The sequence below is a fragment of the Nicotiana sylvestris genome, chromosome 2, assembly GCF_000393655.2.
Source record: "Nicotiana sylvestris chromosome 2, ASM39365v2, whole genome shotgun sequence".
Taxonomy (NCBI): Eukaryota; Viridiplantae; Streptophyta; class Magnoliopsida; order Solanales; family Solanaceae; genus Nicotiana; species Nicotiana sylvestris.
Genome location: NC_091058.1, coordinates 1,064,610 through 1,088,498, shown reverse-complemented (window position 1 = coordinate 1,088,498; position 23,889 = coordinate 1,064,610). Strand labels below are relative to the sequence as shown.

The 23,889-nt window shown below is 37.2% G+C and overlaps 2 protein-coding genes across 2 annotated transcripts in view; both read right to left on the bottom strand.

Moving 5' to 3' along the window:
* Positions 1 to 3,773: 3,773 nt before the first annotated feature.
* On the bottom strand, positions 3,774 to 17,311 carry LOC104246209 (uncharacterized). Its single transcript, XM_009801974.2, has 9 exons — positions 17,076 to 17,311; positions 16,318 to 16,367; positions 14,898 to 16,151; positions 11,861 to 11,949; positions 6,367 to 6,469; positions 6,171 to 6,275; positions 5,218 to 5,335; positions 4,302 to 4,460; positions 3,774 to 4,148 (listed from the first exon to the last, which is right to left on the bottom strand). The coding sequence occupies exons 1-9, from the start codon at positions 17,230 to 17,232 to the stop codon at positions 3,985 to 3,987; spliced, it is 2,199 nt and encodes a 732-aa protein (XP_009800276.1). The 5' UTR covers positions 17,233 to 17,311; the 3' UTR covers positions 3,774 to 3,984.
* A 2,288-nt stretch (positions 17,312 to 19,599) lies between these two features.
* The window catches only part of LOC104246210 (histone-lysine N-methyltransferase, H3 lysine-9 specific SUVH4), a 28,402-nt gene continuing 24,112 nt past the window's right edge, over positions 19,600 to 23,889 (bottom strand). Inside the window, exons 11-15 of the mRNA XM_009801975.2 lie at positions 22,955 to 23,114; positions 21,587 to 21,692; positions 21,307 to 21,489; positions 20,777 to 21,007; positions 19,600 to 19,949 (exon numbers count right to left, since the gene is read on the bottom strand). Coding sequence (XP_009800277.1) covers positions 19,836 to 19,949; positions 20,777 to 21,007; positions 21,307 to 21,489; positions 21,587 to 21,692; positions 22,955 to 23,114 — 794 coding nt within the window. The 3' untranslated portion in view covers positions 19,600 to 19,835. The remainder of the gene's footprint in view (positions 19,950 to 20,776; positions 21,008 to 21,306; positions 21,490 to 21,586; positions 21,693 to 22,954; positions 23,115 to 23,889) is intronic.

Sequence of the window (23,889 nt, the reverse complement as noted above, 5' to 3'; positions counted from 1 at the left end):
GCTGACAAATTCAGAGATATGATCACATCTCAGCCCTATATTAGGATCTGGGAAATACAAGAATTAGTTAGAGATAAATTGGGTTTATATGTTGGTAGAACCATCTGTTACAGTGCAAAAAAAAAAAATAGTGCTTAGGAAATTTATGGGGGATTGGAAGATGGAGTTTGCTAGATTATGTGACTATGCTAATATTATTAAACAAACCAATCCCGGTAGTACTTGCTTGGTCAAAACTGACAGAAATTCAGAGCCTGGAAATAATCTGTTTAAATATTTCTATGTCTGCTTTGATGCATTGAAGAAAGGTTGGTTGGAAGGATGCAGTATGATCATTGGTTTTGATGATAGGTGTTTTCTTAAAGTAGCATGTAAGGGTGAATTGTTGGTAGCTATTGGGAAAAATGGGAATCAACAGATGTATCCCATTGCATGGGCTGTGATAGACAATGAGTCAAAAGCATCTTGGAGTTGGTTTCCAAACAACTTAATAGCTGACTTGGAGTTGGGAGATGGAGCTAGATTAACAGTTATGTCTAATATGCAAAAGGTACTTTACTTCATCTTATTCCGTTTTATCTTTCTACTTCTGATTTCTGTTTCTGTTTTAGCTTTCTGATTTCTGACTTCATGGTTCAAAAGCTTCTCATTAGTTTTCTATTTTAGTTTACTGATTTCTGTTTTAGCTTTCTGATTTCTGTTGATTTCTATTTTGTCTACATTCTGTTTTAGCTTACTTTATTCTGCCTCATCTGTTTTCTGTTTGATTCATTGTTGTTTGTAGGGTTTGGTACCAAGCATTCAAGAGTTACTACCAAATTGTGAGCATCGAATGTGTGCTAGGCATATATGGTCTAACTGGTCAAAAACTTGGAGAGGCGAGGAGATGAGAAAGCAATTCTGGAGGTGTTCTAAGGCTAGTTTTGAGGTGAAGTTGAGAAAAGAACTGGCTGCTTTGGGAAAGCTTGGAAAAGGTATATATGAAAGCTTATTGAAATATAACAAAGAGTATTAGTGTAGAGCTTTTTTCCTTGAACACTCCAAATGTGATATTGTAGAAAATAATATGTGTGAGACCTTTAATTCTTAGATATTAGCACCTAGGCACAAGTCTATTATTACCATGTTAGAGGGCATTAGACATAAAGTAGTTAGGAGACATGTTGATATGATACAGTTTGCAGAGACTTGGATTACAGACATTTCTCCTATGGCAAGGGTGATTCTAGAAGAAAATAAGGAGTTGTCTAGAAAATGCAAAGTTTTGTCGTTTGGAACCGATGGTTTGAGGTTGATGAGTATGAATATAGATACATAGTGAACTTAAGGAAAAGAACATGTACTTGTAGATCCTGGCAGTTAAGAGGGATCCCTTGTGCGCATGCAATATGTGAAATCTATCACCAAGAAGAAGAACCATAAAATTATGTGGATCACTGGTATAGAAAGGAGACATTTCTCAAGGCATACCAATACTTTCTTGAACCAATCCCCAACATGAAGATGTCGCCTGACACTAATAACATGGTAATTGAGCCTCATGCACCAAAGCCAATGCCAGGCACGTCCCAAAAGAAAATAAGAAAGGCAAAGAATGAGCCTAATAAAAAGAAGTATGGCAAGCTCTCTAAGCAATGAGTTAAGATGACATGTTCAAAATGTCATCAAGGAGGCCATAACAAGTCTACATGCCAATCAAGGGTATGTTATAAATGCAGGGGTGCATTTCCAAATGCACCTCCCCCAACTGCTCCTAGAAAATTACTGTTAGGTTAAAAGAACAAGAAGAAGATGTGCTGAATCTGCAACACCATCTGATGGACTTAAGAGGCCAAGAAATGTTGGTTTTGGATGTTACACCAACCCTACAACTGGAATGACTATCATTAATGTAAGGACTGTCTATTCACAACTTCATTTTATTATTACTACCATTTATTAAAACTGATCTATGTGCCTTTTATGTCAATTTCTGCCTTTTATGTCAATTTCAGCCAGGTAGTTCGGGTGAAAGAGTTGTATCATATGGGACCAAAGTTGTAAAGGATACCAGTGCAGTCAATATCGATCTTGGATTTAAACCTCTTGGCCTTAAGTTTAAAGGCAAAAATACTATAACTACTTCCCAGCTACAACAACTAAGTGCAAACAAGAGAAGCCAAATTGGAACTTCAGCAACTACCTCTTCAATTGCAAGTCCAGCCCCTCCAGCGCCATAGTTGTGTTATAGTTGTGTTAGGATTGTGCTATTTTAGATTTCAGTTCATGTATTTTGCTAAGTATCCAAACTTGGATTGAATATTTTGTCTTTTTTGGGTCAGTTCATGTATTTTGCTAGTTGTTTAGAATTGTTGAAAATACTTTAGCTGGAATGCAATTTAAATGCGTTGGTAGCATTCTGTTTAATGCAATTTAAATGCCTCTGTTTAAACACGTTATCTAGTAACATCAAACTGCAGAAAAATTGCATTCAATTTAAACAAATGCATTCAGTTTTGTATGCATTCAGTTGGTAGCATCAAACTGCAGAAAAATTGAACCAATACATAAAAACTGCAAAAAAAAAATCACCTAGGCATAACAAATTGCATAAAACTGCAAAAGTTGTTTCATTTCATTGAAGTAAGGCCACAAGCCACAATTACATCAAAAACACTAGATACACCCAAAATATATCTACCACCACTACAAACTGCCCACAAAATACTTCAACCACCAGCAAAATCACAACAACTTCAATGACTAACGACACAGTAGCAGACCCAAATAATCAGCATCGTTACTGTAATAGAAGCCAATTTCTTTCTCCTTGTTCTTGCTCGAGCCCCTTCTTCTTCAAAAGCTTTGACCTTGTTCAGTAAACCCCAAATAACCCTATTCGCTTGGCTAGGAAACTCGTCGTCAACCTACTTAAAATAATTACATCCACCTTTGTCCTTCAAAAAAATTCATTCAAACTAAAATTAGCCCAAAAATAACAGGACTAAAAATTAATTAATTGTTGTTAATTATCACTTACCTTTTCAATTTTGCATCCATAGAACCTCCTTCCAAGATTAGATGGAGTCCATGAAGTTTTCAATTGACATTCATGACCACACCAACATGAATCGACTTTTGCTTTGAGAGACATAATAGAGAGCTTATTAAGCCAAGATTCGAACATAATTTGGAGAGAAGAATAGAAATTTTAAAAAAAATCAAGAAAAAGGTGAAGAAATAGGGCGGGATTTTGAGGGAATGGTGAAGAATTAAGGCTGGTAAGAGGGAGGAGGGTCTAATTATATTATTGGAGAAAGGAGGGATGTTACCGTTTATTGTACCGTTAATAGGCTTTTTGTCAGCATATTTCTATTGTTCACGCGCTCAAATGCAGTGATATTCACGTTATTTGCCATGTCAGTCAGACGTGTTAAACTGGTTCAGTAAAAGTATAGTAAAAGTATTTATGTGGAAAATGGCTTAGTTGAAGTGTTCAAGTGAACTTTCTTTGATAGTTTAAGTGTCTGTCTATGTATTCTGCCTATTATTTTATAACAATGTTATTTCGTCTTCTCGGTCATCCGATAGTGTATTATGTAGTTCATTATAAAAATAATAATTTTGTACCAAATTTATTTATGTTCATGACTACGGTTTACGATAATATAATGAATGTTATTGATGAAGGTAATGTTGGGTATTTGTGATAGTTTTTAAAACTTGTAGGTATAAGTCATATTTCATGTTTTTTTTAAAGTAAAATATATTTTGAAAACTGAAGTCCAAACATATTTTAATCTTCAAACCAAACTTCACCCAAATAAGATTTTTCAAAACAAATTTAAGAAACAATGGCCAAACGCTAGCTACAACTTCACAACACTGTACGTAAACACCATGCTCAAATCTAGGTGAGTAACAACTAGCAAATCCCGGTTACAGATAAAAGGTAAAACAGCTATTAATATACAGATAGGTTTCTTTATCAGGTCCCTTCAAGATTCAGTAACGCCTACCACCAGACGTTGACATTAGGATCCGAGTTGGCTTCTTCCCCCTCTTCCCTGCATCATTTGATTTAGACGCATTGGGACCTTCAACAGCTTTTGCTTTGGACGTTACATTTGCAAAGGACAGGGTTCCAGAACTCTTTGTTCCTGAAAGAACTGAAGTCCACTGGTTATGAGCACTAATCCCACATAAGCAAAACGAAACAATAGCATGTTTACAGCAAATTGTGATGAAAACATGATAAAGAGGAATTGAGATTATAGCAGATATTCAATGTCAAAAGTCAACTATGAGAATTGAAAAGATACCAGATGCAACAGTAGAATCACGTCTGGGCTCATCCGTCTTAAGCGCTGGAGGATCACATCCAGCGGCAAAACCAAGCCTTGCAACACTGGAGAACAGCTGCTTGCCTCCAGGCACTAGGGAGCTTGATGATGTAACAGTCGTACTTGTACTTCCCAAAGCTTATCACATGTACAAACACAAGAACAATCATTTCAACTAACAGGATAACGGCCAGCACATAGGTAAAGCAATATTATAAGAACTTCAAAAACAAAGGCCAAATCTACCAAGGCCTTTGCAATCATGACGAACAAATAAACAGTTAATAGCGTCGGTGTCAATACTGCATAAGGCAAAAGTCAAACTTCTGAAATATCCACCAGTATTCAAGCTCAATTTAGCTTCCGACAGAAACCATTTTCTATAACGATTTGAGTCACATAATTACTAGCAAGAAAGTGATTGTATATGTTGAGACATAACTAACTAAATAACAGTATGTTCTTTCTAAAGATGATATGATCACATACTTCAACATGGTACCAGAGTAGGCAAATGTTCGCAGTTCAAGTCTCACCGCCAACCATTATCAATAATGAATTTCACGTACTTAGTCCGTGAAATTGAATCAAATCTCGCAGGTAAGGGGCGTGTTGAAGAGACAATTAAATAAAGAAAAGTGTAATCTCTCTAACAGCTTAAGCTTTTAGATAAGATAGGTCACACACTTCAACAATGTGCACAATTAAGCACTTTATTAGATGAAGATTATGCACTTAAAAGGAATATAATTGTCTAATAACCAACCAAGTAATGGTATGCTCATCTTCCACTTATATAAAGACTGGGAAATTAGCAGATATACTCCGGGATAGTTAAAACCACGTAAGATGAGAACATAAAACCCATTTACATAAATAGCAATTTTTGACGTACCTTCAAAATCATCGCTAGTGAAATTAGGCTGTTCTGTGTAAGAAGGTCCTGCAAAGCTAAGCGGCAAAGGCTCTAAGTGCATGCCAATGGCTTCAGCTTTAACTTTTTCACGCAGTTCCTGGATAAAGAAAAATATCATCTTTGAATAGTTTCTCAAAAAAAAAAAAAAGGAATCATCCAAACCAAGTTTCTTATTAAATCGTGTGCACTGTCAACTTGGGTTATCATGAGAGCGTAATCGATGCTGAGAAGAAAGAGATGTGAACAAGCTGTTTTTCAATACAAGACATCCAAACCACTATAACGACCTTATTCCAATCTAGCCAAGAAAAGGGATGGCAATGGGGCAGGGCCATCTATAGCCTGAGTAAAGGGATGGCAATGATATACTCCCCGTTAAGTTAGTTTTTCTTCTCTTTCACCGCTTTACTTATTTTTCTTCTCATCAATTCTTTTACATCATTTTGATTTCTTTTTTTTATAGAAGATGTGAGAGCATCTCTAGAGGCTTTATAAGTCATCTCTTGGGCGCAACTGTCCATCTTATTTTGGGTTAAATGAAGTAGGATGGATTGGGGACTTCCTAGTATAAAACTATCAGTTAAGGACTGGCCTAACGGTTTTACTTGTCAATCTTATTGTGAACCAGAGCAATTGCGATGCGATTTTAGCTTATAACATATATGTTGATCTTAAGCACTCTTATTTTGCTATAAGAAAATTAATCTTATAACACAAAAAGGATCTAGGTACATCCTAAAGGTAGACCGTGGAATCCTACTCATTTTCTCTCTAAAAAGTCCCTCCACTGATCTTCAGCAGGTGTTATTTATATCCTGCACTTGTTCACTCTGGGATTTTCTAAGCATCATAAACCCATGATGCTAAACCATTCAATTGCACAAGAACAGAAAAATCAACTGAAATTCTGATGAGAAGCATGGGCTACAAACCTTCCTAGCTAGCCACTTCCTTTGTTTTTCCCTACTTTTGATCTCCTCCATAAATGGAGAAAGTGCATCCATGGGCAACATCTTGCTGAGATCAATTTCACAGAGCTGAAAATTAAAAGCGAAAAAATTAGAGTGAACCAACCAATTAATGAAGTAAAGTCAACACACTTCTAGAAATAAGCATCACAGCAAGTACCTGAAACGTTGTTGTCAAAGAAAAATGACTTAAGAAGCGGTAGCGCCTTCTCATGGCCTCAGATTGCGTCACAGACTCCATTTGTAATATCTTTCCACTAATTCTGTATCCAAAATTTCCTATTCTAAGTGGTTGCACAATAACAAATGGCATATGCTCAAATATATTCACATAGACAGGTATATAATGTTATTTTCGAGTAAGCATGGTATTTACCACCCTTTAGCCTCTGTCCCTCCCCACTGGTAAACCTATTCCCTCTATCAGCTCACAGCACAGTTCACCGCACCCACCTACCCCAAAATAAAAGAAACCAGCAAGCGGCAACTCTATGCCTTTTCTAACTCCCACCTGTCCATCCTTCCTATGGCCTTCGCAAGCCAAAGGAAATCGCCATCCCCAACCCTTCTGGTCAGTTTACCAGCAGCACCAACAGTTCCTCTAGAATATGTCCAAATTATATGACTCCCCTACCCAAATTCACTTTGAATCACAGTTCAAGAACAGAAAATGAAGCTAACTACCTTCTGTAACATAGGTGAGAGAAGGTAAAGGGGTTGAAATGAGATTTAAGCTGAAACTTTGAGGAGGGGACTCTCCCCTTCATGTCATGTGTAAAGCCCTCTTTTCCTCTTTATGCAACTTAGATAAATTGGTCTAATAATCCCCACTTCATATTTTGGGAAAAGGGGCCTTATAAAAGATGCATGCATAAAAAGGTAACCTTTAAGGGGCTGGAGGGACATTAACACAAACCTCACTGTTCTTACCCGCAAGAAGAACATAGGGTGAGCAACACTCATCTTTCCCCCAATGTGACCTAAGTTGCGATAGATTCACCAGTTTCCTGGTTGTGCCAATCTCATAACCAGTCTAAGATTTGGTCTATAGATGAACCAACATTTGATGAAGGATGAAATTGCTCAAGCTAGATATGGTGAATATTAAGGATAAAGTTGAGCAAAATAATTAACCACTAAAAAGGAAAAAAGAGCCAATAAAAGAGGGAAAAAAAAGGGAGGACCACATTCAACAGACTGGTGACACTACCAGCCGGCCACTCTGTTCTCGCCTGCTTTGCCGAAACATTCCTCATTGTTGCAGAATTCTCCCCTCAGTGCCCCTTATAATTCATACTCTCATACCCTTTGAGACCCCTTGCACACCATAGCCCTGTGCAAACTCCTCTACACCCCAAGCTTAGCATATCCCCTGCTCCTTTCCCAGTCACTATTCACTATCTCTGTCCCTCCCTAGACCTTGTCGTAACCATTATTCTTCCTATGATTCAGATGCATCACGCCCTTCCTTTGCTTGCCGAGATCGTCAAAAACTTCCCCCTTCACACAGCACCTCTTCCAGAATTCCTTTCTGAATTAGCTATTCTCTGATGAAAAGTGAGAATGGGGATTTAATCTGTTTGTTGGCTTGCCAGCTATCAAGCAAAAGAAGGTTTTTCAAAATGTACCTTCAAACTTTGTCCAGTAGGTCACATGTGTCAAAATAGAGCTAGGTTTTAGTAGCCAATCGCACCAAGGACCATCCGGAACAGAAGACATCTATCAAGGACGAAATTGAAACCCCAGAAGAGTAGGGACGAAATTGCAACTTCCATCAAGGAGTAAATTAATCCACATAAGGAGTAAAGTTGTCTCCGAGTGACCTATAGGTCACGGGTTCAAGCCGTGGAAGCAGCCACTAATGCTTGCATTAGGGTAGGCTGTCTACATCACACCCCTTGGGGTGCGGCCCTTCCCAGGACCCGCGTGAACACGGAATGCCTTGTGCACCGGGCTGCCCTTTAAGAAATTCGTACAATCTGATTGTTGCCTCCTTACAAATGACAGTAAAGTATAGAACAACCTAAATGTATCAAAACTGATTTTGATGGGTCCTCCGGTGTGCAGTTCCTATGAAACCAACTAAAATAGACACAATAAAACAGAGATCCCTTTCGCCGATGTCAATGAGGAATTAACAATCAAGAAAACAAAACAGAGACCCCTTTGCCATCAGTGTTCAGAAAAGCGCGCGACGAACTTCGTCGCTTTAAGCGTGAAGCGAAGCGACGCGACACAGTGTTGCTTCTAGCTCCCTGAGGCGACTCGATCTTTAGAAGCGCACGCTTCACTAGAAAAAGCGAGGAAGCGAAGAAAGCGATGAAGCGATCGCTTTTGTGCAAAAAGCGCATGGGGGCCTTTTTGAAAAAAAAAACTTTGGGTCTATATTCTATTAGACAAAACATACCCTAAATCGACAAAAAACCCCAATCCCCTTCACAAACAACTTCTTCGACAAAAAACAGAGGTCTCAAATCAGTCGCTCGACCAGGCGACCTTGAAGGCTTGAACACTTCTCCCTTCTTCAGTTCTTCTTGCGGCTCGACCCAGGTAATTTCTTCTCCTTTCTTCTTCAGTTCTTCTCGTTTTTTTCTTTTTTCTTTCTTCTTCTTCTTTCTTTCTCCAGTCGAGAATAGAGTAAGTATCCTTTTTTTCTTTCTTTTTCCTTCTCATTTTAGTGTATATTTCAGCATATAAAATTAATCATTATATGTATTTCATTTTATTATTATATTTCAGCATTTCAATTAATTATATATGTTATTATTATATTTCAGCATATAAAATTAATTATATATATGTTATATTTTCAGTTTTATTTTAGAAAATTCATTATTATTTATATATATATATATGTTATATTTTAGTTTATTTGATTTTTTTAAGGCGTATTTCAGTTTATAAAATTAATTATTATATATATAATATGTATTTTCAGTTTATTTGATTATGTATTTTCTTATATCTTAATAGGGATTTCAAAATGTCTCAAAGTTCGAAAGAGAAAGACCCGGCTTGGCGATATGGCGATAGAGTTAATGAGAAGAATACAAATGTTGTATGTCAGTTTTGTAACAAGACGACAACGGGTGGAATTTATCGCTTTAAATTCCATCTTATTGGTGGCGATAGAAACGTCACAACTTGTCCGAAATGCCCACCGGAGGTGAGAGAAGAAATAAAGAATTTTGTTGAGAAGAAGAAGGAGCAAAAAAAATCAAATGAGTCATCAACCAATGGTGACCAATCTTGATGATGATGATGATGATATTGAAGAATTATCACTTCCAACAAAACGGGGAAGAGATGGGTCAAGCCATAGATCATCGACTACAGGTCCTATAGATTGTTATTTCCCAAAGAAGCCAGAAGCAAAGAGCGGTGGAAAAGATGTACAAAAAATTGCTAAAGACATTTTGAGGGATCGTGCAGTCAGAGCTTTTGCACGATAGGTCTATGATGTTGGGCTCCCCTTCAATTGTGTCAACTATGACACTTTTGGAGACTTTATTGAGGCCGTTGGTCAATACGGACCTGGAATGAAGCCTCTCACTTATCATGAAATAAGAGGTCCTTATCTAAATAAGGAAGTTGAGGAGACTAATAAAAATTTTGAGGAGCATAAAGTTGTGTGGAACAAGTATGACTGCTCCATTATGATGGATAAGTGGACGGCAAGAATTGGGAAAATGATTATTAATGTGGTGGTGAATTCTCGCAGGGGAAGTTTAACACCATCGAAAAGATTGGCCTAAGCAAAGTTGTTCAAGTGGTCACTGATAATGCAAGTGAAAATGTGAAAGCGGATGGCATGATTGAAGGAGCGTACAAGAATGTCTATTGGACTCCATGTGCGGCTCATTTGTATCAACTTGATGTTCGGGGACATTTTCAAGGAAAAACCCTTCTCTACAGTTTTTGGCCAGGGCGTTAGGGTACATTCTTATATTTCTCAGCGACCCTTGTTATTGAACAATGATGAGAAGAGTCACCATGCAAAAAAATTTGGTGAAACCGGGCAAGACAAGGTTCGCCACTGCTTTCTTGACTTTGTATAGTATCCACTTGCAAAAAGCCAATTTGAGAAAGTTGTTCACTTTAGAGGAATGGAGCAAGAGTAAATTTGCAAAGGAAAGTGCGGGAAAGATGTTGCACGCATTATTCTTTCTTATTTTTTTGGAATAATGTCCTTCATGCTCTTAAAATTGGTGGCCCTTTGGTTAAAGTACTCCGTTTGGTGGATAGGGGGAGCAAAAACCACCAATGGGCTACCTCTATGAAGCTATGGATAGGGCCAAGAAGGCTATTCAAGCATCATTCACTGATGAGCAGAAATATGCAAAGGTATTTCATATCATTGATGCAAGATGGAATGAGCAACTTAATAGACCTTTGCATGCAGCTGGACTTATTTTGAACTCGTCACTCTATTATGATCAGCATGAGAATAATTCATTGGCTAAAGAAGTGTGGACAGGATTCCATCAGGTTGTTATCAAGTTGACCCCAGATGAAGACTTGCAAGAAAAGATAGTAGATTAGCTTGCTACTTACAAGGTAGCTAAAGGACTTTTTAAGCTTCGACTTGCAATTAAACAAAGAAAGACGAAGTCGCCAGGTGACCAAGTGTTGCTATATTTTATAGCTCTAACTTCAATTTATTTTTTATACTTATTAACTCTTAAACATTTTTTTTGACTTCTATAGTTGAGTGGTAGGACCAATATGGTGTAGAGACTCCGGAGTTATAGACTTTCGCCATCAAAGTTCTAAGTTTAACTTGTAGCTCATCCGGATGTGAAAGGAACTAGAGTGTTTTTGAACACGTGAGAAATAAAAAGAATTATTTCGTGTTTTGAGATAAAGTAAATTATATCTCAATTGTCCAAACTCCTACTAATTAGTTGACACATCTTGTTTGCAGATTCATACAAAGAAGAGGAATCGACTAACCTTGAAGCGCCTCCATAATCTAGTGTACATAAAATACAATAGAGCATTGAGATGTCGCTACAACCACCGCAATATAATTGATCCAATTCTTTTGGACAATATTGATGAGGCTAATGAGTGGCTAACCGGAGTCCCCGAAAATTGTGAAGATGAAGAGGTATTTGAAGTCGACTCCGATTTCACTTAGGGTGATGTTGCGGTTGATAGTGGAGTTGGGGAGAACCGGAGAATCCTTATGGTTTAAGGATATATACTCCAAGTTCAAGCTCTATTAGGAAGGGAAAAAGTGCGGCTACTACAAGTCGATCCCTATCCCTAATTGATGAAGATGAAAGTGATCATGAAGAGGAGGGGGAAGAAGAAGATGACGAGCAATATGAAGATAATAGAGGAATTCAAGATTTTGACAATCTTGAAGAAGAAGAGGAGTAGAATGATTTGCTTGTCCTATGGTTTGTGGACGATTTGGTGGTACCTAGTACCTACTTTTAAGTTTTTAAATTGAAATTTTTGATTATTTATAATTTTACATTATGTTTTCTAAGAATTTGGCTTCACTTTAATAAAGTGTGCGCTTCGCGTTTGAAGCGAGGCGAGACCTTGTCGCTTTTTTGCGCTTCGCGCACTCAAAAACACTGTTTGCCACCTATCACTGGAAGATACAGCATAACTTACTGTAAGAATGTAACTAGCTTTCAAACCTGTTAGGAAGACTATCATAGCCACCGTAGTAACGCAGAAGACACTTCATGTTCAGTGGATGAAGGATAAGGTGCTGACCATCAACTGCCTGAAATAATCAGGAAAGCATAAAACATGTATCAAGCTGTACATTACATATCTCTCACACACAACAAAAAGAAAACAAGAAGGATATTGACTAAACAGAAATGTTATGCTTAGTTTGAGTTGACAAAAGAAATTGAGGCAGCAATACTATCAAATGTTATGCTTAGCTTCAGACAAGATTATGCTAGGATGCATTAAGGAGTTGCCGTGGAGCTAAAGGGAAGAAGCAAGCGGAAGCAAAAGAAAGCATGAGAAATGACCCCCAGGCAATTAATTGGACCATTTGAAGAAGAGGCATAAGAGGACCTTTGAAGGTGTCAATAACACATATTCACAAGTGGAAAGTTTGTCACTCTTTTCTGTCTATTTTTGAAGCCAAAGCATTCAAGTTTCTACGAATGATCAGATGACCTTCATGGAAAACAATATCTTTATATGGTACATCTATATTTTTGCATACATGGGCTTCCCGTTTCTGTGAATGAAATCCCATCACTAGGCTCTACAACATACAATTTTATCAACTACATGCGTTGATATATTAAAAACGTAATAGCACACAAAATTAAGAACGGAATATTCTTTGTGGAAAATGGCTTTACCCGACTTTGCCTGATGTATTTAAGTAAGGGAGACTATCTATATCTATATCTACATATAGATTTTTCGATCAGCAGCTAAAACCCCACTGAAGAACTTGTTCATGAAAAGGTAGATTCAACAGAATGAAATCAATTACTTCAAAACAACAATAAAGTCTGAAACTTGCTCCGAGTCATCCCAACCACCAGCAACAAACTGAGTGCCTGAACACTGGAAAGACTTCTCTTTTATACCTCCCTTCAATTCAACAATGTTATGAAGCTCAGGTGAGGGATAAGTACCATGCAAACAGAAAAGAACCAACTACCCAACAAAAATAGTGATCTTAGAGACCAAGGTTTAAATTCCAAAAAAAAAAAAGCTTCGGGATGTTTTTCCATCTACTAAACCTCAATGGACATGGTTACCGAGTACTTGTCCTTGGTAAGCGATGAATATAAATTATTCATGTATTTTCATACATATAAATAAGGATTTTTAAATAAACCATGAATAAATATAATCGATTATCCTATACTTTCTAACAACTTTTGCAGAAGAAAGATGAATTGAGGAAAGAGTACTACAAGCAAAATACAACAACAACCCAGAGTAATACAAGCAAAATAAAGAGGAAAAAGAGCAATGCACGTGGTAAACAAAAGTGAATGTAACTTTGAAGTCACAATATCAAATTTTGAAGTCACAACATTAAGTCTTGAAGTTACAACATCAACTTTTGAAGTCACAACATCAAGACTTAAAGTTGCAACATCATCTCACCTTTGCTACTCATATTGTATTGTGACGGGGGGGGGGGGGGGTCTTTGGGCAAGAGAAAACTACTCTTTGGTCTCTCTTTTGTCTTTAGTATTTTCTACTAGTTGTCTTTCTTTTAGAAGAATAATATTTCTTCATAAGTTCTTTGTTTCTAAATTAGTTTTTTCTTACTTCATAATGGAGTAATCTTTTTTTGTTGGGATAGTTGATGAAGCTTTATATATATATATATTATAATACTATTTCAGTTTAAGACATCCTTGGCATGAAACTTTCTTTTTATACTTTGTACTGTGCTGTAATAATAGTTTTAATTAATCATTATTATCACTTCTACATAATTTTATCTCTAAGTTATTTTTATATTGATTTGTAATTCTCACGAAGCAAAATTGATATATAATAACCAATGAATAAAATAATAGAGTGGGAGTAATTTTTAGTAAACTATTATTCCAAGTTCGTAATCTTGCTTGCCTCAGTTTTAATTTTCACGGAGGAATTGTTGTAGGCAAGATTATTGATTTTCTAGTAAAAATATTCTCACGAAGTTTTTACTACCTCTTAGCACAATTCAAGCAAGAAAAATATTTCGGTCTAATCATCACTAGTTTTAACTCAATTAATCACATAACCTCACGGAGTGCTATTAATTGACTATTTCTTAGTGAAATAAATATAATTGTATTAGCAATAAGCAATTATTCCTCAGAGAAATACATGTAAAAATTGAAATTTTATTGTAATATATTATCAAGTGAATTCAACGAATCCAATCTTTATGGGACGATATCATAAACTATACTAGAATTTGACAAAGCACGAGCAGGAAAATTCTATACACATTGGCCTCGTCAGTAAGTCCTCAGTAAAATAGTGCATACCAAGCTGAACATGGCACCATCATTATAAGAAAATAGTGATCTTTGGCTATTTCATTGGTACCTGCCAAGCACAGATGATCTTACTACTTTTGTTGTTCAGTATGCCACAGTCGTTGAAGAAATAGGTTAATTTCTTCTTACAAGGTCTAATCACCTCATGAGCTAACTTTTAGTATGAGTTAAGCTCAAGGTCCAGTTGCTTAGCGATGTATCAAAGCTAGATTCGTCCATATTCTTTGTTACTCAATAGTGGCTAACATGCTATGTTGTCTACTCTCCAAATGTCCAATCCTTGACGTAAGGGGCAGGATCGGAGGAGGGTGGGGGGGTTGTTAAGTGTCTCATATTTGTAAAAAAAATTGGTTGCTGCTCCTTATATATTTCCGGGTAATCCTCACCTCATTAGCTAACTTTAGGGGTGAGTTAGGCCAAATGTCCATTTTCTTAACAATACACATGTATCTAAATGTAATACACAAGTACTTGCATAAGAAAGACAACGTAATGATTAAGAAGTTCTATTTTTTTAGAAGGATTAAGATGTTCTTTTGAAAACATGCTGAGCCGTTGAGATGTTCCCTCGAGAATATGGCAGTTTGAATTCCACATACTTACAGAAAATAAATACTCACAAAAAAGGTTATTTAATAATTGCTCCCCTATGTATATGATACCAAAAAACATGATCCGCAATTAAATTCACCTGGTAGAAACTGTAGGAATTGATCTCTTCTCTGTCCGTAACGCCACTATTGTCTTTCTGTAGGCCCTTGTTATTGTCATATAAGGTCAATGAAGATCCAACACAATCTCCTACTGATTCAGCATCTGCAGCTTGAATAAGCTGAGAGTCCCTCACTGCCTTATGGAGAGTTGATTTCTCCTGCGATATCGGCTGATCAGCGGGATGACTGGATGGCATTTCTGGAGTAGATGGACCAGACGGGGTCTGAGAACTTTCTGGTGACAGAGATCCATTAGGACACTTTCCCAAATAATTGTCTCTGCTAGTGTTGTTGTTTTTGACAGCAATGTGTTGCTCATTCCAATATTTCTTCCTCTGCTCCAATTGTTCCATTGCGGCACAGACAAAGGGAAGTTTCTCCATGTCATCAACTAGGCCTGAATCTGCTCTAGCTAACCAACCATCAAGATCAGACACTGCCTGTCGGACAGAAAGGTCGACATCTGAAGTAAATGTGAACTTAGAAAAGGACTTCTGAACCTCCTCTGTAGCACCAGTGCCATCATTATTTTTCAAAGATAAAGTAAATGAATCCTTGTCGCGGGTCAAAAGGACAAACTCTATGGCATCACCAACACGATGTTGCTTAACGTTCTCAATTTGGATGGTGTACAAATCCTTCGAAGATATCATCATAAAGCACAAGGGACATTTCTTCTTGAAATCGTCTTTCCGCTCATCGTCTTCATAGATCATTAAATATTGCATAACACAAGGAAAACAAAAGATATGACCACATGATGTTATCTGAGGACAGAAAGGATCCTCTAAGCATATTGGGCATTGCACATGAAATGGAGTGGAATATCTCACACAAACAATATCCTCCCATTGTAAAATTTTGTCTGGATCCATTGAGTCAGGCGTGTAATTGCCTGAATCCAACAGAACAAACTTGTAATTTGCTTGGAGAAACAAGTCTTTGTTGTAAGGCTTTCTCTTCATGTATCTCCTTGGAGGAGGCGCCCTAGTTTGTGGACGAGAAATGGGATCATAATGAAAATTCAGCAAGTGATTGCCACTAACCATCTGGGTTCTTCTTGGAGCTGAGCGCGTTGCAATTCCTTGAGGACTATTGGAGCCAAAATGGTCGCGTCTGCTGGAAGGATCAATGGTCCCAGCTGATTTCCCTGGTTCATGCAGTGAGATTCTACCATTTTTGGGACGTCCCAAACTTCTGAAACCATCTTGACTGGTACTGAAGTTGTTCACCTGCAGTATTTTGAAGAGCAAATCATCTAAGTAACCGGCAATGGAATGAACAAATAAGGAGTTAAAAAACAGATCATGACATTTAGCGTCTAAGGGGTGCATTTGTGAAAGAGCTACATAATTAAATGGTTTAAGAGAAGAGAAGCTGCAAAATGCAAAATTTTACCTTTTTGGAAGATCCGCCAGTAGCATGTGATATAGTAGGAGCCATGTTTCCTGAGAAAACAAAAACTAAAGCATGATATGGAGAAAACATCTACATTGGGCAAGCTGAAGAGTACTATGATAGAGGTACTCATTCCCTTGAAAAACAAACAGAGGAAAAGGAAAACTCAACTGAAAAAGAGGTATGACGCAAGACAAATGCAACAATATGACCAGGGGCGGAGGCGCATTGAGCCAAGCGGTGTCATCCGACACCGCTTGGCAGGAAATTTTATTTATTAATATATATGTAAATAATCTAAAAATAAGAAATATAGTTTAAATATAATAAATGACACAACTTGACGTTAACAACTATATTGGCCCGTTGGTGAAGCAATCCAGTTTCTGCTTGTGGTCAAGCATTTGACTCCCCACGGTTTAACAACTTTTTTCTTAATATTTTAGTATTCTTCTGGAATTCTTTTGAAAGAAGCAGCGTCCTATTGAGTAAATGTTTGCTGTCTTATAGAGATTTTTTTGTTTGTTTATATTTGTACTGAGTCTATTATGAGTACATTCTATAAAAATAAAAGTTCGTGGGGGGAACTGTACTACTGTATTTAAATTGCGTTTTCCTAACGTATGATTTTATTAAAGTAATCTCTTTATTTGTTACACTCTCTAAATTTCGACACCGCTTCCAAAATATTCTGCGTACGCCCCTGAATATGACATTATAACATAGGCAGAGTTGAATTAGGTAAAAGAGCATAATACCTGAGAAGTTGTCGGAGGAAATTGAGGGAGAGTCGCCGAGTGGGCGAGGGGGTTCTTGTTGCTGTTTGGATCCATGATTGGAGTTAGGGTTTGGAGAGCTTGGGGAAGAAGAAGAGGAAGCCGTATGATTGTCGCTATGGGCAGACAAGATGGACATGAAATTCCAACAAAGATTTCCTGGGAGATTATAGCGAGCGGGGGTTACTGCTGTTGATCTTCTCGGGTTTTAGCCTCCGAAGACCCAAATATATAAGGCGGGGGAAGAAGGGGGGGGGGGAGGGGTTAACAATCGCAAAAACGTCCTTTACAGCTTGTTTGGATAGGGGTTAGCTATTGTATTATATGGTATTGTTATTTTTAAATAGAATGTTTGTTTTGATTATTATTTAAATTTTATTGTATCGTATCGTTCAATCAATCGTTACGTAACGACGAAATGTGTCAATTTATGTATGTATCATATTGTTATTTTTAAATAGGATGTTTGTTTTAATTGTTACTAAAATTTTATTGTATCGTATCGTTAAATTCATCGTTACGTAACAACGAAATGTGCCATTTTATGTAACGACCGATTTGGTGTGGTCGTGTCGTTACCTTGTCTTTTTCTCTCATCTCACCCTTTATTATTATTATTAAATAATTTTATTTTCTCATTTACACTACCTTTTTATATGATAATTTTAACTCGTATCGTAATGTTTCTTTATAATAGTGCAAGTCTATTATTTGTATTGTTGGTGCATGATATCCTAAAAGTCTAAAATGACGGCAAATGATACAATCTATCCAAACATTGTATTCACATACGATACAATACATTATGAAACAATATGTAACAACCATCCAAACAAGTTGTTAGCCATTCCAAAAGTTTAGTTAATGAATACATTACTTCTAACATTGCATTAACTAGTACAAAATAGTTCTTTTAATTATGGTGTCAAGTTAATCTTTATAGGTTATAGCTTAAACACTTCTTTTTTTTTGGGACTAAAGATTTCATTAATTACCAGAATGATTACAATGAAGACCCATAACCAGACTACATGACAGTATGCTATCTAAACTTCTTTTGTTTTTCTCCCCTTGATTATGAATCCTTGTTATGAATTTTGAAGTGTCTTAAAAGTTTTTTAAGATAGCATTTAACTGGGGCAAGTGCACAAATAGTCATTCTCAAGATGCTATTTAGAGATTAGTCATTACTTATTTTGTCCTAAAATTTTAAACTAAGTAGGCGTTTGGACATAAGAATTGTAAACTTCCAAAAAAAAGTGAAAAATTTTTTCAAGTGAAAATGGTATTTGAAATTTAGAGATGGACATAAATTTCAGTTTGGGTTGTTTTTGAAGTTTTGTGAGTGATTTGAGTGAAAATTTAGAAAAATAGTTTTTTTAGAGTTTTTCAAATTTTCGGAAATTTGAAAAAGGCATCTTCAAGTGAAAATTAAAATTTTATGAACAAACGCTGGTTTCGAAAAAAAGTGAAATTTTTTCGGAAAAAAGAGAAAAACAATTTATGCCTAAACGGGCTCAGGATATTGTTGTCCCAAAAATTTAAATTGAAAAACTAAAATTCAGGACGCACGGGTCCTTCACCAAGCAAGGTGCTAAGGCAGAACAAATGCAAGTGAGAAAAACAATATCCCCTTAGCATTGTTGCCGTGGAATCTCTCCGATGAAAGAAGATGAGTGGTATAATGCAGCTGACGCCTGACAGAGCTAAACCTGGAAGTTTGCAGAAGCATAGCAGACGTATAGAACTAGGGCCATTATGGACATTGACGACCACAATGCTTGATTTTCACTTTTGTGTGATTCCTTTTGGATAGAGTCCACCAGTTCTGTCTGTCCTTTTGTTTAAGTGAAAGCGGAAAATTTTCCTTATCAACAACAATCAATTCTTGATCTTTGGAGCATCCTCCATCCGAATAACAAAATGAAAAGAAACTGCAAATACAAGTCATTTGCCTCTCTATAACATTGGTATAATTTGAGGAAATGAAAACGCAAGCAGTTCGCATGGTTGGGAATCAGAGAGATCATCTAAGACATTTGCTTGCGTAACCTAATGCCTCACCCTCCAGATCGACACACTAGGAAGTACTAGTCTCAACAATCACCAATATCAGTTTTCTCAAACACCTATCATCTACAGGAAAAAAAAACTATCAATGTATTGATCAGGCATCACTTCAGTTAAATTTCATTACTGGCGATGCACACACAACCTTTGTACTGTTCTTCGCTCATCTCCCTATCTGAAGTCAAATTTATGGAACGTGAAAATGCATTGGGTTGGGACATGCCACTACCATAGAAGTCAAAGACTGGCGGTTCATAAACTGGGCAGTCCCAAAACAAACTCAAAAATACGTTCCAGTACCGAACTTTACATCATTTCTCTTCAGTTTATGCTATGGATAAGACAGATAATCAATGCACGGCACAATGAAAACCAGAACATAATAAAAGAAATCGACCTGCTAGCTAATTTAATCTCAGGTTACTTAAAGACAGAGTCACAGGAACCTGGTAATATATACTTAACAAGAGTATGCACGTTCACAATGAGAGGGAAATCAAAAGAACAAGTTCCTTTTCTCATTTGGCGACAGGGAGATACACACTAGGGCAAATTCCCAGCATTCGGTAACCACTTCGCAGAAGAGCAGATGATGAGAAATCAACATATAAATTCGCAAAAAATGTGTAATGTGTGCTACAGGTAACACGTAAAGAATGGTTATAAATCCCATTAATACAAACGCCTACGACAATCAGCAGCACCGCAGTGGCAAGCCATTTGTCTAACCTTGCCATCACGATCCATAACACTATCCAGCACATAGCCATAATCATATGTGAATTCCTACAGGGAAACATAAACAAACCAATAAGCAATTTAATAGTATAAAGGCTACTTCGTACTGTTTTTCATATTATATTATTGCCCAATAAGGGATAAAATTCCCTCTTCTGTTCATTTTTATCCAACCATTCTAAGTATTAAGGGTCAGGCTAGATCTGAATCACACAATCAAACCTGTGCACTTCTGCCCCCAACACTTTCAACAAGCTCCTCCTACTTAAAAATAGGAAAGAAAAGAAACGAGAAACACCTTCCACCAAACCCGGCGAACAGACGTCTTCTCCTTCTCTTGAAGTAAGAAACCCTTTTTCTAGCCTGTTGATTGGTCTAAACAGTTACTATAAAGCTACAGCATTCAATGAGGAGTTCAACAGTTTGGAAGCCACAGCTTCCAGTCAGAGAGTTTCAGGTGAGATGAATTATTAACTCTGCACAAGTCTCTATAGGTTCACTTTCTTTTATATGAATATTTCCAAGCACATTATTCAACTTCTTAATAGTGCAAACTGAAGGCATAAACATGGAGGGGCTGTATTTTCAGCTAAGTCTGAAGTAAACTTTCTCAAGATTTTGAGGGGCTTTAGGCAGCAGTCCTTTTAACCTTTAGAAAAGCTGGAGCGCTTACTCACTGCTTCTTCTCCAAAAGATCCATCTCATGTAACCTTTTTGTTGATATTTTTACATTATCCATGATTCTTGAAATCTTCTTATCACAACCCCACTTCCCATTACCACACCAAGTTAACCATTGATGTCCAATTAGAAACAAAAAGAACAATTTTAATTGAGTTCATTAAACACACGAATAAGAAAGATTCAGCAAGAACCTGCAGAGGTGGTATGTTGTCAGCTGCCATTAGAACCACTCTTGCCAAGCCAATGTCGTGATGGGAGCTTAACACACATTGAACAAATAAATTAGGTTGACAACTATGATTAATAAACCTCGCAACATTGCCAACAGAGACTGCATCAATGCAATACTCTGGCCCTCCATCTGAAGTCTTCTCAACATCCTTCTGCCAGGATCCTGGCAAAGAAACCTCACCCAACCGTCTCTACAGAAGAACATAAGAAGATGACATGGATAAGAAAACAAAAACAAACTAAAGGACCAATGCACACAACTGCTATTATTATGATTCCTGATCTCTGAGAAAACTGCAACAGCCAAAAATATGAGAGCACAAAAGAGTGATGATCTATACATGGCTAAATCTTTAATTTATGTCTGGGAGCAAATGATAAGAATAAGACTATAGTTATGAAAACGCCATTCGGCCAATCCTAGAAGAAATGTATATGAATAAGAAAAACGGAAAAGGAAAACTCAGGAATCAAATATATGAACACTTGCCTCCCTCCCATCCAGCCCTTTCATTGTTTGCAAGCAATCAATGTCAAAAACATAGCTGTTTTCTGCTGCAGGGTCAATCAGATCTGTCTTCATTAGAAAACCAATGTATTCACAAATGGTTGCTCCAGAAGGTATATAATCCCATGATCTCACACCCCAGCCCTTGTTTGGAGTACGAAAAACCTGCTCCCATTGACAATGAAACATCGGCAGAAATGAATATGCAATAATCTTCTGTATAGAAAAATCTGAACTCTGGTTAATGGACGAGTGAAAGAACCTCAAGCCGATATCTCAATCCTTTCTGAGAAGTGCGGTTGACACAGGCAGGTCCACATCCACAATTTGGACCACATTCAAAAACAACAGCCTTTGGCTCAATAAGTCTACAGAGAAAAATATACCGAAAATAAAAAGCATGTTAAAGGAATTCAATTGCAAGTCAACTGCAAACAGAACATTAATAAGCTTTGCACTTTGCTGTCAAGCACCAGGCAAAGCCAAATCAGCACTTCTCAAAAATTAAACACTTGTAACACTGCATTATGTTATCTCATATAGTTACACTGAGCTAACAGGCAAGCAAATTGTCTATCAGAAATATAATAAATCAAATAGATACGAGATAATTGATATACATACTAAAGGGATATTGAGATATTTTTTGTTCTATTAATCAAAAATAGTTAATAACAGGGACCAGAAAATGTTTTTTATAATAGACCAGGGACCTTAAAGAATTCTTGGTTCTATTAATCAGAAATATTTACTGTTTCGTGTCATGGCCCTTCAGGATAACGCCCATTGGCAATGATACGTATGCCTTACGAGTCTTGGTGACTGCACTAAAGAACCTGCTAAATGAGACTTCAGGAAAGCAGATATCATGTCTTGCACCTATCTTCAGGGCTTATTGAACCATTAATAATGTTTGACATAACCTAAGGCCCACAAAAGATAAAGCATCATGAGAGAGCAATGAGATTTCACCAAGAACTCCCAAGAGACCTAAATATATTTATTCTTTCTTTTATAAAGTAAATAAATTCCATTAATTTTGGGCCAAAACGCACCTGTATACAAGTATACCAAAAAAGTAGAAAACCTACAAAAAGACATGGTTTTCTATGAAACGCACCCAATCATTTACACAAGAAGGAACTTTATGGGTGTCAAATGAAAATATGGGATTGAAGGCTACTCCTCAACTCAACAAAAAATCAACTCTAGCCCTTCAAAAGCTCTCCCATTTCTCTCTCCAAATAACCTATGCTAGTGGACCAACATTACATGCCCTACACCATGTCTGCCTCATCCCACGACCCACATTTCCAAATGAACATTATCTCCCTGGCAATGCTTGGAAATTGGCATCACCCATGATATACCAAACAAAGAACTAAAAAGGACAATAAGAGGAAAAAGAGCACTATTTATATGTGAAAGAGAAGATCAAAGTGCAAATAACATAAAGAAGGAAACACGTAGCATGTAAGCCCAGATAATCATGCATTGACAGTAGGCAATTCTTGTGCAAGTCAACATGTAAAGTTAGCAGCACAAGTGGATGGTAGAAAACAAGGTAAATGATATTCATCTTTAATTTAAACTAACATACTCTGACAAAGGAGAGAAATACTGCACTCACCTTCCACCATCTCTGTGAACATAGGGAAAATCAGAACCATTGAGTTTAGCGCAAGAGCAAATTCTTGGATCAAGACATGAACCACGACACTTGCATCCTGTGGAAGCTGAAGGGAGCTTTATACCTTTGGCGCAAATAATATGCTTGCTATAAGTGAAACCTGAATGTTGTGTAAAGTTTAAACGTAAGAAAGATAGGCACAAATGGATAAGAGCAATACATTCACATTGGCAAGATGTTTACGTGCACGACATTGCCGAAATATAAGCCTCAATCAGTCTAAGACCTACAGCAAAAGCTCCCAACTAACTCACTCATATCTCCACCACTTCCATCAGAAATCCCTTGTTAAACACACAAGACTGACAAGAATCAAGGGAAGTTAAAAATTGTAACACAAAAACACATTTAGGTAGTTCCTGTAGAAATTGATAAAGCTTTGAGGATTCATGCAGTAGGTAAGACGGAGACTCAATAATGCAAAGTAAACAGCACAGGAGTAGCATGTGAACTATTTTGGTGGCAGAAAGAGAAACAGGGATCCTTCATCAAGTATCAAAAACCAGGCTGCTATGATCACAATTCAAAACTCAAAATTATTCAGAGGAACATCAGAGAAGGGTATAAGAAGGCTAAGATAGAGGCGAAGTTGGCGGTCACGGAAGCTAAGACTGCAGTGTTTGCTTGTTTGTATGAAGAACTGAGGGACAAAGGCAGGGGCATAAAGTTGTTTCGGCTGGCTAAGGCGAGTGAGAGAAAGGCGAGTGATGTGGACCAAGTGAGAAGCATCAAAGACGAGAACGGCAGAGTTTTAATGGAGGAGGTACATATCAAGCGAAGGTGGCAGACTTACTTCCATGAACTCCTCCGTGAAGAGGGGGATAGGAGCATTGTGTTGGGCGATTAGGAGCACTCCGAGAGCCATTGTGATTTTA

Coding starts and splice junctions, on each gene's coding strand:
- LOC104246209 (XM_009801974.2), bottom strand. CDS start 17,232: ATGTCCATCTTGTCTGCCCATAGCGACAATCATACGGCTTCCTCTTCT. Junction 6,276..6,366: donor CTTTGACAACAACGTTTCAG/GTACTTGCTGTG, acceptor TTTAATTTTCAG/CTCTGTGAAATTGATCTCAG. Junction 4,461..5,217: donor CACTAGCGATGATTTTGAAG/GTACGTCAAAAA, acceptor ACATGTGATAAG/CTTTGGGAAGTACAAGTACG.